General features: G+C 40.8%; 1 protein-coding gene across 1 annotated transcript; it reads left to right on the top strand.

The window, feature by feature from the left end:
• Positions 1-1,301: 1,301 nt before the first annotated feature.
• Abhd10 (abhydrolase domain containing 10, depalmitoylase) lies at positions 1,302-12,068 on the top strand. The gene is made up of 5 exons (XM_041673187.1): positions 1,302-1,468; positions 2,256-2,439; positions 5,677-5,788; positions 6,281-6,418; positions 11,370-12,068. Exons 1-5 carry the CDS (start codon positions 1,351-1,353, stop codon positions 11,712-11,714), a joined length of 897 nt encoding a protein of 298 aa, XP_041529121.1. The 5' UTR covers positions 1,302-1,350; the 3' UTR covers positions 11,715-12,068.
• The last annotated feature ends 827 nt before the right edge of the window (positions 12,069-12,895 follow it).

Raw genomic sequence — 12,895 nt, forward strand, 5'->3', positions numbered from 1 at the left:
GCCTGGCTTTAACTCTGGTACCAATAACTGCTCCCAAATCTCTAAAGGAATAGAGTCCAAGTTTGTTTCTGTCGTTGTGATAAATGGCATGACCAAAGCCAACTTAAGGGAGAAAAGAGTTTATTTAGCTTACAGGGCACTGAGGAAAGCCAAGGCAGGGAATCATGGCAGAGGCTTGAAGCAGCGACCAAGGAGGAATATTGCTTACCAGTTTGCTCCTAGGCTCACATTCAGCTGCCTTTCTTAAAACAGCACAGACACACCACCAGGAGATGTACCGCCCACAGTGGGCTAGGCCCTCTTACACCTCTTACATCAGTCAACAATTAAGAACGTGCCGGACAGACTGAGTACAGGCCAATCTGATGAACATGGGCATTTGTCAGTTAAGGTTCCTTCTTCCTAGATGCTCGAAGCTGACAAAACTAACCAAGACAGTGACATGGTTTTACCTGAAGTATTGCACTAGGTACAATAATTTCAACCAGAATACACAAGATAAGGCATATACAGTGATACTTGACCCCTCCCATATTATTTTGAAGGATGTCAGATTCCAGAGATCCTAGTATCACAGTATTAGAGCCATTGATTGCTCCCTGCCTTGTTTTTCATCTTAAAATAAAATGGTGCTGTCTAAGGTAAACACGACCTTACGAACCCGTGTTCTTTTTATTTAGGTCAGTCAGAAGCGTTGGGTCGTAGTTCAAAGAGTACCGGGAATTATGCGCGTTGTAACAAACACGACCGGATTGCCTGACAAAAGGCTAGTAGCCACTCACCTAGCAGCCCTGTGTCTCCAGTATCTTTGCTTGTGGCTGCTCCTTATTTGAATTTTTGACAATCTGCTGAGTAAATGTTTGGGAAGAGCAAAGAATGCCCGATGCTACTCCAATGATGTGAATTTTAGATTAAGGTCGCCTCTTGGAAACCTTGCTCGCACAGGCTGAAGCGCAGCCTTGGGGACTGGTAATGCAGGAAGCCTAGCAATTCTTGTCACGGGTCTTTGGGTCCTCGGGATAACATGGTTTCCCTTCTATGAACGTTCAATTCGGCCCTGGCTCCTCGCCGAGACTTCCGCAGCCCACTGTGAAGAAAGCCGGCCAAGGCCGCCCCAATGTCACAAGCCAGACGCCCTTTGGGGAGATAAACAGCCTAACAGAAGGTGGCCTGGCAGACTCCCCCGTGAGCCTGCGGCTCCGCTCCAGATGCAAATCCCGCGCGACGCAGCGTAAGCCCCCCCCCCCCCCCCCCCCCCCCCCCCCCCGCCTTCCTGCGGACTGCGCGTGTGTGACCTCGGGTCCCCGCGATCCGCGCGGGCCTGTGGCGGGCGCAGGGGCGGCTGGGAAGATGGCGGCCTGGGTACCCTGTCGGAGGTGGGGGTGGGCGGCTGTGTCCTTTGGCCGGCCCCGAGGCCCGATCGCTGCTTCGCTAGCTCGAAAGCCCCCAAGGGCTTGGTGGCTGCCAGGTTAGTGTACGGGAAGAAGGCGGGGCTCGGGCTCGCCCGGCATTGGTCCGGTGCCCGCCCGCCGAGAGGGGCTTGGCGCTGCATTCAAAACTGTGTGGCTCTCGGCACCCTGAGCACTTCTGGGGAGGGCTGGCAGAGGCGGCTTTCTGCTGGGGCCCTGGGCCGTTCTTGGAGGTCCTTGAGTGCGATTTACACAGCGATTTAAGGAGCGTTTGCGTTCTCTGAATCAAACGCCAAGACCAGAAAAAAATAAATTCAGATATGCATGTGATGTATTCGGTTATTACCTGCCTCTAGAGCTTTCCATACCGATGTTTTGATAAATGTTTAGCCCTGCCCATGGTTGACTTGAGGAAACATACAGAAGGAGGCATGTTCTTTGTAGGTGTAGATGTCATCTTTGGACCTAATATCTGATTTTCTTCTCAAAAGAAATTCTTGAAACATTGTTAAAACAAAACAGAAAGAACCCTTCAGGGAGAGGCAAAGTGGCATATTTAAATCTAAATGTTAAGTGCTACTGTCCAGGATAATCACGTGGTGCCAACATGAAGATTTTTTTTTTGTTGAGCCCGTCTTTTGTTTCACTGAACTTTCTGCCTCATTGTGTACTTTGGAAAAGTATGATTGGTCCTTGCTCTAAGAAAGTAAATTTTGATGAAACTTTAAAACATACTCGAAGCCTATTTTGATTTTCCTATCAATAAGTTAAAGTTAAGATTTGAAAATGTGATTTTCCAAAATTAATTTTACAAACTATAATTCATGCTTTGTGTACTTTGTTTAGCTTGCAGACAAAAGGTATCACTCTGTTTCCTTAACCGACCAGACCTTCCAAGCCTGGCTTATAAGAAGCTAAAAGGCAAAACCCCAGGAATTATCTTCATCCCGGGCTATCTTTCTGATATGAATGGTAAAAAGGCACTGGCAATTGAGGAGTTTTGCAGATCTCTAGGTCACGCCTGTATAAGGTAGGAACAATACATATCAGAGAATATATTACCATTTAGCACCATAATAGAGCCAACTCAAGTAAATGCCAGCATTTTAGTAGATGAATTTATTTCAGTAGTGTATAGACTTTCATCTTGTAGTTTAGGGTCTTTAAGGTCTTTGTGCCATGCTGGCTAGATTCGCAGAAAAGGGTACCGTAAGGGAACTATCAACTAAGTTCTAAATATACAGTAATCTGTATGGCAAAAACACATATGCTCTTTGAGTTTCTTGAAATCGCTTGTGTTGATGGATTTTCTACTAAAGACATAGAATTTATTTGATCACTGTTTTATTCCTTTCTAAAATAGATATTTAGGACTGAGAGTATATAGCTCAGGGGTAGAGCTTGTGTTTAGCATAAAATCCTGGATCCAATCCCTAGCACAACTCACACACAAAAAAAGTATTTTTAAAAGTAATATAACATTATAAGATTGATATTGTAATTTACATTTCTGTTTTCTTTTACTTACATTATCTAAATGTATGTGAACATAAACAAGGTTTATGTTTAGTTAAAACTTAATTTCATATTTGTTTCTTTCTTTTCACTCAGATATCTTAATAAAAATGTATTCATATAACAAAATTTGTTAGGTTTATCAAATTTTTTGATATTTTAATTTTAAGAAGGGAATATAGTTTAATGGGGAAAACATTGACATAGAAATGAAGAAATAAGGATTGAGAGCAGAATTCTTTCAGTAACTGATGAAACAAATCAGTAACACACAGTAGACACATGTTTGTTATCCAATAAGAGAAAGCTGGACCAAAGATAATTTCTGAGTTTTTTTCCTAGTGCTCACATCCTAAAAATCTATTCATTTAAATGTTTAAAAAGGTCTCATTAATATTCGTTCAGTAATTCTAGAAAATACAGCTCCATATAAAACTTTTTTTAAACAAAGATTTTTTATTTATTCATTTATTATTTATACAATATTCTGTCTGTGTGTATGTCCTCAGACCAGAAGAGGGCACCGGACCTCATTACAGATGGTTGTGAGCCAGCATGTGGTTGCTGGGAATTGAACTCAGAACCTTTGGAAGAGCAGGCAGTGCCCTTAACTTCTGAGCTGTCTCTCCAGCCCCTCCATATAAAACTTTTAGGTAGGCATTATCTGTTCAGTATAGTTGCAGAAATTTTGTCTTTCAGAGGGATTTAGTCTAATTCCTTTGGTCAGACTAGCAAATTTATTTTTCTCCATTCTCAAATATATTTTAAAATCTCTTGATTTAATTTACTTTGAAGACTAAAGCTTCATAATATATTAATAGTAAAGCATTGTACTTGCCCTTAAGCAAGGAATGAAAATATTTGGAGGTTATTAGGCAGAAGTACTCATCAGAATGTGATTCAAAAAAGAAGAAATTACCTAAGGCGAGAGACACTGAAGAGGGAAATGGATGGACAAGACAAGGAACTCTGAAAGAAAATAAAGATGTGGGTAGAAGGGCAGTTCTGTCTGTGGAGAGAGACCTCTGAGGAGAATATTCAAACAATCAGAAATATTGCTGTCATTGCTTTTTTTGTCTGAAAAATAATTTAATAAAGAAATGAGCATTTTAGGACTGGGCAGATGGCTCAGTGAATAAAGCGCTTTCTGCACAAGTGTGGGCTCTCTGAATCCAGCCTGCGGGAGAGCAGGTGGGTGTGGCCACCCACCAGGAATCCCTGGTGCATTTATAAGGCAGAGAAGGGAATCTCCTACGCAAGCTGGTTAGCCAGACTAGCTGCAAAGTGAGCCTCTGATTCAGTGTATAAGGTGGAGAGTGATCAAGGAAGAGACTGGATGTCAGCCTCTGGCCCCTGCAAATGTGTGCATGTGCTGTGTACACCCCCACACATGGAAACACATACAGCAAAACATACATAAAAATAGAAATCACTGTTTTACTAGTTCTTGAATTCCATTTCAGATTGAGTTATAGCCAGTTCCAGGCATAATGTAGTTTTCTGCATATTGGATGCTATATAAATATGCATTTTTGAACTATAGCCCTTTCACCACAGATTTTTTTAATAAGTTCTTTTTGTGTAGCATTAAAATGGTGGTGAGTGTAAAGCAGCCTTCCAAATGTGTGAGCATGACCATGCATGCTTGTGTGCATGCATGTGGAAGCCAGGAGACAACCTTGGTTGTTATTTTTCAGGAGTCATTCACCCTGTTGTCAGAGACAAGGTTTCTCACTGGTTGGAAGCTTGTCAAGTAGGCTAGACTGACTGGCCAGGGAGCTCCTGGGATCCACCTGTCTGTCTCTCCAGCACAGGTACTGAATGAGGAAAGTTCTCCAGATGAAGGGAGGTGACTTAAAGAGTGGCGAGAAGTTTGGTGGGGAGTTTTCTAGGCAGTGGAATAGCATGCAAAAGCTCATAGTTATAAAGGGGTTCAGCCAGGAATTGGGAGTAGTTCCAAATGACTGGGGATTTTGATAACTTGGGGACATGATAAGGTACTTCATAATTTATTGAAGAAAAGGTAAAATTCAGAGATTAGACAGTCTTTGAACTTGGATCCCTAGGAAAATTTAGAAGGAAGAGTTCATGATGAAGTTGATTCTAGTCCTATGTAGCAGTAATTGCTAGGAAGACAATAAGACAGTATTAGAGCGTAGAGCTGTGAAAGAAGCAGTTTTAGCGTGGGAATGATGAGAGCTTTTCATGAGCTCCAGTGTTTGAGCTGAAGGAGTGAGTGATTCGAGGGATACCTAATGGACATCTGGAGGTAGAGGTATGCCAAGCAGAGGTGAAAGTCCATGATGCAGGAATGTGAATGACTCACACCTCTAACTTCAGGAGTGACAGAGAGAATTCAATGGGAAGGGAAAGAGAGCTCTGGAAACTGAGGTCAGAGTGGTAGTCAGGGAAGTATGGTAAGGGCTTTGAGTTTTATTAAATATACAAAACATGTACGCTGATATTTCATTTAAAAGGATCATTCTGACTGTGGGAATAGGCTATGAGGATGAAATACAGCAATGACAGTTGAGATAATAACGTACTAAGGGTAGCAGTAGAATAGGTAAGAAAGTGATTGACGTGAGAGGTACTCGGAAGGTCCCAGTAGAGTTTGCTAGAATGCATCTTGAGTGATGTTCGGCTGTGGTTTTGTCACTGTAGTAATGAAGAATGTCCTAATTTGCTTTAAAAATCGAAGAAGCAGGCATGGACAAATGTCCACATAAATATATATTTTCTCTTCTTCCAGGTTTGACTACTCAGGAATTGGAAATTCAGATGGTAACTTAGCAGAATGCACAGTGGGGAAGTGGAGAAAGGATGTCCTCTCTATACTTGATGATGTAGCTGAAGGGCCACAGGTAACTGTTTTTGCTAAGTAGAATGATTTTTGACTCAAGTAATGTTTGATTTGTTTCTTTAAGTATATCAACTGATAATATTTTGTCAGTTATGATTTTGATAAACAAATTTGATTTAAAATTGTTGTTTTACTTTCTAGTAAGCAATAAGTACTTCTCATTGAACAAAGTTTGTTTTCATAGTTCGATATTATAGACATAAGGGCTCTGCAAAAGTTATATTGGGAGACGGAGGTAGGCAGATTTCTAATTGTGAGGCCCGACTGGTCTGCAAAGCAAGATCCAGCACAGCAAGAACTGCACAGGAGAAACAAAAAAGAAAAACAAAGAACTGTTACAGTAGTTATACTTGAATTTTCCTTCGTGTTCCACATTAAAAGTCTAGGATCCACATGGATATGTAAAATACAAAGTCCATACATTTCTGTTCAGCCATTCTCTTTATAGACTAGTATGAGAATCTTGTTGAAAGCCGTCCATATTTGTTTTTAGATACTGGTCGGATCTAGCCTTGGTGGATGGCTCATGCTGCATGCTGCAATTGCACGGCCTGAAAAGGTCGCAGCTCTTATTGGTATAGCTACTGCTGCAGACGGCCTGGTGACACAGTTCCGTGCGCTTTCTGTTGAGGTAAGTCATGAGCCGTTTGGCAACCCCAGTGACTGCCTTCTGACATTCTTCTGCCTTTTCTCTCTGGGCTTATGCACTGGCTGTGTCTATCTTACTATAGTGACCATCTGTCTTTGCTGCTCTTTTGTGCCGTCTCTTGTCTTTTCTCATGGCTCCTTGTAAACATTCTGTGAAGTCATGAGCCCAGTTCCAAGAGGAAGATCACTAAGACTTGCTAGTGAACTTGAGCATCAAGTTCAGAGGTTAGACATAGCTGCAAAAGGACTGAGAGTGGAGAATGATAGAAGACACCCCTGCCCCTCTCCTGACCTTCATGTGCATGCGTACTGGTACATACAGCAGACAGGCATATACATCAGCAACACACACTGTGCTTCTTTTTTTTAAGTCAACCAGCAATGGGTAGTGTTCCTGAGGAATGCCACCTGAGGTTCTACACGCTTACATATAAACTTAACCTCATGAGAGTCCTGATAGTTTCTGTCAGAGCTGAACTTCAGTGTTAGTCTTCCCTGTACTTGTCTCTGATATCTGGATTTTTTTCACTTTTTTTTTTCTCATTGCTCAAGTTTTTCTTACTGTTTCTTCTTTGTGAATCTGAAACTGACCCATTGCTTCATGCTCTTTGTTGCCAGTCTTTCTCTGTCTGACCAGCCAGCTCCCAAATAAACGACATGGAGACTTCTTATTAATTATGAAAGCTCAACAGATAGCTTGGGCTTGTTTCTAACTAGTTCTTATAACTTCATTTATTCATTTCTATTCATCTGTGTGTTGCCACATGACTTGTGGCTTTTACCTCTTTTCTTGCATGTCTGTTCTCTCTGCCTCCATAGGTGACTCTGCCCTCTTCTCAGAGTTGTTGCTGCCCCGAAAATCCTGCCTGGCTATTGGCCGTTTAGCTTTTTGTTAAACAAATCAGAGTAACATTTCTTCATAGTGTACAAAAAGATTATTCCACAACACCTCTTGACCCACCAATGCAATGCTTTCCATGATAGGAAATTTTCTCAAGGATGTTATAGCTCGAAAAGGAGTTCCTTGAACACCTTTGTTTGTTTGTTTTAACTTATTGTAAATTACAAGATCTATGCACATTCTTTGCACATATATGTAACTAGATTGTTCAGCATGTGGATAAGGTAGAAATTAAAAATCAATTGTAAGATGTCTTAGGTGGGGTTAGTATTGCTGAGATAAAACTCCATGACCAAAAGCAACTTAGGGAGGAAAGAAAGGGTCTATCTCATCTTACAACTCTCAGGTCACACTCTATCACTGGGAGAAAGTCAGGACAGGACCTGAAAGCAGGAACTGAAGCAAAAGCCACGGAGACATGCTTCTTCCTTGCTTGCACTTGGTGTACTCATCATGCTTCCTTAACAATTCAGGACCTTCTGCTTAGGTTTGCCACCAGCTACGGTGAGCTGATCATCAGTTATTGATCAATAAAAGGAGCTACAGACTTGCCTGTAGGCCAGTATTAGGGAGGTATTTTCTCAGTTGACAGATCCCCTTCCCAAATGACTAGCTTTTGTCAAGCTGTTGCAAAACTGAACAGCACAGAGGAAAGTACAGGGACACTGAGAACACTGCCTCCCCATTCATCACTAGACCTAAGGTGTCAAGAGAGCCAAAGTGGGAAGCTTTGCCAACTTCCCAAAGCTTAGGGCTATTATGTGCAGAGTTTCTCATTATTATCTAGAAAGAACTGTCTGTGATCACTGTCTTCTTCATGTTTTAGAGGATCTCAAAGTTCATAGGCATTTGGAATCTAAGCAACTAAAAACCATATTGCCTTGGTAAAGTTTCTTCTTAGAGTATAACTCATGCATGTATCCTATACAATTTCTCTTGTAGCACAAATTCTAATTGGTATTAATAATAAAAGCCCTGAATTAGATATAGGAGTTAATGCTGAAGATCAGAGAAGTAAAGCGGCCAGCCCCTAGTGATGGAGGAAGGTCATTGCCTAATAAAGAAACTGCATTGGCCCATTTGATAGGCCAGCCTTTAGGTGGATGGAGTAAACAGAACAGAATGCTGGGAGGAAGAGGAAGTAAGCTCATACGCCTTAGCTCTGCTCTCTGGGGCAGATGCGATGAAGCTCCGACCCAGGATGGACGTAGGCTAGAATCTTCCCAGTAAGCGCACCTTGGGGTGCAACACACATTAATAGAAATGGGTAATCAAGATGTAAGAATTAGCCAGTAAGAAGCTAGAGCAAATGGGCCAGGCAGTGTTTAAATCAATACAATTTGTGTGTTGTTATTTTGGGGCATAAGCTAGCCAGGCAGCGGGAGCTGGGTGGCAGGAATGCAGCCCGCAGCTCCCACAACACCCTAGATAGTTCTCACCTCTACCAATGCTCAGACCAAAGGGGAGATACTGACCTCAGACTGCACTGCTCCTCAGATTGCCTATACTGCATTGAGCTCCTGTCTCCTGCCTTATAGCCCTCTCTCCACCCAGCCGTTTCACTTCTCTCTCCACTTCCCTAGTTCTGGGATTAAAGACGTGTGATTCTAAGTGCTGGGATTACCTTTGTTTGAGCTCTGTTTCTCTTTTAGACAGGACCAGTTTTGTGTAACCCAGGGTGGTTTTGAACTAACATCTGTCTGTCCCCTGAGTCCTGGGATTAAAGGTGTGTGCCACCACTAACTGGCCTCTAGTGGCTTAGCTCTGCTCTCTGATCTTCAGGCAAGCTTTATTTGTTAAAAACAAACAAAATATCACTATATTCTCTTGGTAATTCTATCTTACTTATTGCCAAACTTTTTTAAAGTTTAGTTGGAAAAAACTTTGTTCTTCAAATGAACTATATACCTTTGGTTTGAGGCCAGATAACAAGTGGGAATCAGGGATGCTTAAAATGAAACTTAACTAATTGAGTATGTTCATAACTAGCATAGGTGGAACAAAGTTTTCGTTACTGGAGTACAGTACAGTGTTGCTTGAGAATAACTGGTGTGATAAGTTGTTCTGTGCTTTCATTGGTTAATGAATAAAGCTGTTTTGGCCTGTGACTTAGCAGAATAGAGCTAGGTAGGAAAACTAAACTGAATGCTGGGAGAAAGAAGGTGGAGTCAGTGGATGCCACCTTGTAGCCACTGCCACGGAAGACAGACATGCCAGAGCCTTGCTGGTGAGCCACAGCAGCATGGACATGCCAGAGCCTTGCTGGTGAGCCACAGCAGCATGGACATGCCAGAGCCTTGCTGGTGAGCCACAGCAGCATGGTGATACACAGATTAATAGAAATGGGCTAATTTAAGATACGAGTTAGCCAGAAATACGCTTAAGCTATTAGCCAAACTATGCAGATAATATAGTTTCTGAGTGATTGTTTCGTGGACTGAACAGCTGAGAATGAACAAGCGGCCTCCGTCAAAAGATACCTGTCATTTTTGCTTTAAAAGCTTGTTTTGCATTTGTGATACTAACAAGGTTTACAAAATTTTATTGATTTTTTTTCAATACTCTGGAAATAGGAATTTATAAGCATTTAAAATCTTTTTTGGAAGTTTAAAAAACATATATATACTAAATAAGTAAAATGCATAGAAAACTATGTAAATATATAATTGATAATATGTTTTACATGTTATAAACTTTAAAAAAAAATTGGAAAACTATTGGAAGAAAATAAATTAGAATAATAATGAAATAGCCATAAAGTGGGATTATAGTGATTTTTAATGTACTTTTATGTGTTTTCTATTTTGCATAGAAAATTCCAATTTTTGAAAAGTTTTATTTTTAACTGTGTGTGTGCCAGTGCATATGTGTGCAGGTATGTGCAGTTAGTGTGGTGCCCATGAAGGCCTAAAGAGGATGTCAGATCCCTTGGAGCTGGAGTTACAGACCATGAGGTGCCCATTGTGGGTTCTGAGACCCCAGCTGGGTCTTATGCAAGATCTGGAAGCATTTTTAACTGCTGAGCCATCATTCCAGCCCCCAAATTCCAATTTTTAATTAGAAAAATTATTTAACACAAATAATATAAAAATGCTCAAATAATGTTAATGTTTTATTTTATCAGACTCTCTAGAAGTATTATTGTTTAGCTTTCATGAGCATTTCTAAGGCTTCTTAATGTGTTATCCAAAAACCAGTAAATTCGCATCCCTAGAATGTTGACAGATAGAAGCTATGCAGTTTTAAAACTTTCTTTCAACCTAAATTACGTAATTGTTTTGAAATTTCAAAAACAATTACTCTAAGATTTGCTTTGTATAAACATCACTGTCTTGGGACCAATATCCAGAAATTACTGTACTTTTCTCCCCTTCCAGCTTCCCTTTCAAGTTGGGGTAAAGTAGACCTTGATACAAGAACGTGTATGGGGGGCTGGAGAGATGGCTCAGTGGTTAAGAGTGTTGGCTGCTCTTCCAGAGGTCCTGAGTTCAATTCCCAGCAACCACATGGTGGCTCACAGCCATCTGTAATGAGATCTGTCACCTTCTTCTGGCGTACAGGCATACATGGAGGCAGAATGTTGTATACATAATAAATAAATAAATCTTAAAAAAAAAAACTTGTATGGTAGGAAAATCTGAGTTTGAGTTTGATTGCTAGGTCAAACAGTTCTGTCTTTGGACATTGAATATGACATTTAACTGTAAGCCTTATTTCTTTTATAAAAGTAGAGTAATTATGTGCCTTGCATGCAGTAATTAATTTTTGTTTTCTTTTGATGGGGTCTCTCTATGTTACTCTGATTGGCCTAGAACTTGAACTTTGTAGAACAGACTGGCCTCCAACTGACAGATCCACCTGCCTCTGCCTGGTACTGAGATTAAAAGTGTGTGCCCCACCTGGCCCAATGTTTGATGATCACTCTTGTTGTTCCTGTGTTGCCTCTGCCCTTTCCCTTAAGGACTGCCTTTCTCAGACTCTTCAGGTCTGCTACTGGGGTTATTTATATTCATGTTTCTATTTTTCCCCCTAGGCGCAAAAGGAAATAGAAGTGAAAGGGGAGTGGACCTTACCATCTATATACAACGAAGAAGGATTTTACCACGTTCCATACAGTTTCATTAAAGAAGCGGAACACCACTGCTTGTTACATAGCCCCATTCCTGTGACCTGCCCTGTGCGCTTGCTCCATGGCATGAAGGACGACATAATGCCTTGGCACACGTCTCTGCAGGTCGCTGACCGAATTGTCGGCCCAGATGTAGATGTCATCCTTCGGAAAAACAGTGACCACAGGATGAAGGAAAAAGCAGATATTCATCTGCTTGTTTGCACTATTGATGACTTGATTGACAAGCTGTCAACTGTAGTTCACTAGAATCACACTTGTGATTGCTATGCACTCTAATGCACTCAGAAGATTCAAAGAATGGTAGTAAATCAAAGACCCAGATACATTAGGGTTTATCTCTTTTATTTTGTAAATATCCAATAAGTATTTATTTAATGATGTCTTTGCACAGCTACACAAATTGTGACAAAAGTATTAGCTGCTGTTTGGAAAATTTTTTCCTTCCTTTTATTGTTGATCTTTTTCCCATTAAAGTAGTACCTATTTTTTTATTCAAGAGATATTTACCTTTCTTATGCATACTTTAGCGGTGCCAGCACTTATGTTCCCTTCTACTACAATAAAGCTTGAATATTTTGTTTTTTGTTTGGTACCATTATATATGGAAGTTTGTAAAATTTTGATTTTAAAATGCAACTCACAAAATAGAGGAAGATGTGGTGTAGGAGATTCTTCTGTCTATGTGTTGCTTTCATTGGTTGAATGAAGAAACTGCCTTGGCCCTTTGATGGGGCAGCCCTTAGGTGGAGTAGACAGAACTGAATGCTGGGAGGGAGAGAGTGAGAGAGAGCCGCCATGGAGATGCCAGGTCAGACATGCTGAATCTTTCCCGATAAGCCACGAACTCGTGGTGACATACAGATTATTAGAAATGGGTTGAATCAAGATGTGAGAGTTAGCCAATAAGAGGTTAGAGCTAATGGGCCAGGCAGTGATTTATTAGTACAATTTCTGTGTGATTATTTTGGATGTAAGCTAGCTGGGTGGCCGGGGCGAAAAGCAGGCCCTCTCTCCCACAACAAAGATGTTTATTGCAATAAATTTTAAATTATTCTAAAATGTCTACAACATAATATAGTTGGAAAAAATGAGAATACCATGCTATATTTGAAACTAAAATTACTATTTAATTTTTTAAGGTTAACTTTTATAATGATGTTAAAGGTATTCTTGACTTTTGAATTCTCATTTTTATGGGAGTCGTCCAGTTTTTAACATTTTTCTACTTCACATGTAAAATAATGGGTATTATAATTTCTGACACATCTGTCATGTCATTGTACCTCACTCATCTATATCCCACTGCTCTGCCTTGTCTGTCTCACTCTCTGCTTTTCTCCATGCCTTTCCTCAGGCTCCTGCCCTGAAGTCATGTCTCTGTGTGAGAGACAACATAAGAGAGTTCTCTTTCCCTCTCCCACTTCCCT

The sequence above is a fragment of the Microtus oregoni genome, unplaced genomic scaffold (genome assembly GCF_018167655.1).
Source record: "Microtus oregoni isolate MIOR12 unplaced genomic scaffold, Mior012 000023F_ref0000262, whole genome shotgun sequence".
NCBI classification, from domain to species: Eukaryota; Metazoa; Chordata; class Mammalia; order Rodentia; family Cricetidae; genus Microtus; species Microtus oregoni.

Coding starts and splice junctions, on each gene's coding strand:
- Abhd10 (XM_041673187.1), top strand. CDS start 1,351: ATGGCGGCCTGGGTACCCTGTCGGAGGTGGGGGTGGGCGGCTGTGTCC. Junction 5,789..6,280: donor ATGTAGCTGAAGGGCCACAG/GTAACTGTTTTT, acceptor ATTTGTTTTTAG/ATACTGGTCGGATCTAGCCT. Junction 6,419..11,369: donor TCCGTGCGCTTTCTGTTGAG/GTAAGTCATGAG, acceptor TTTTCCCCCTAG/GCGCAAAAGGAAATAGAAGT.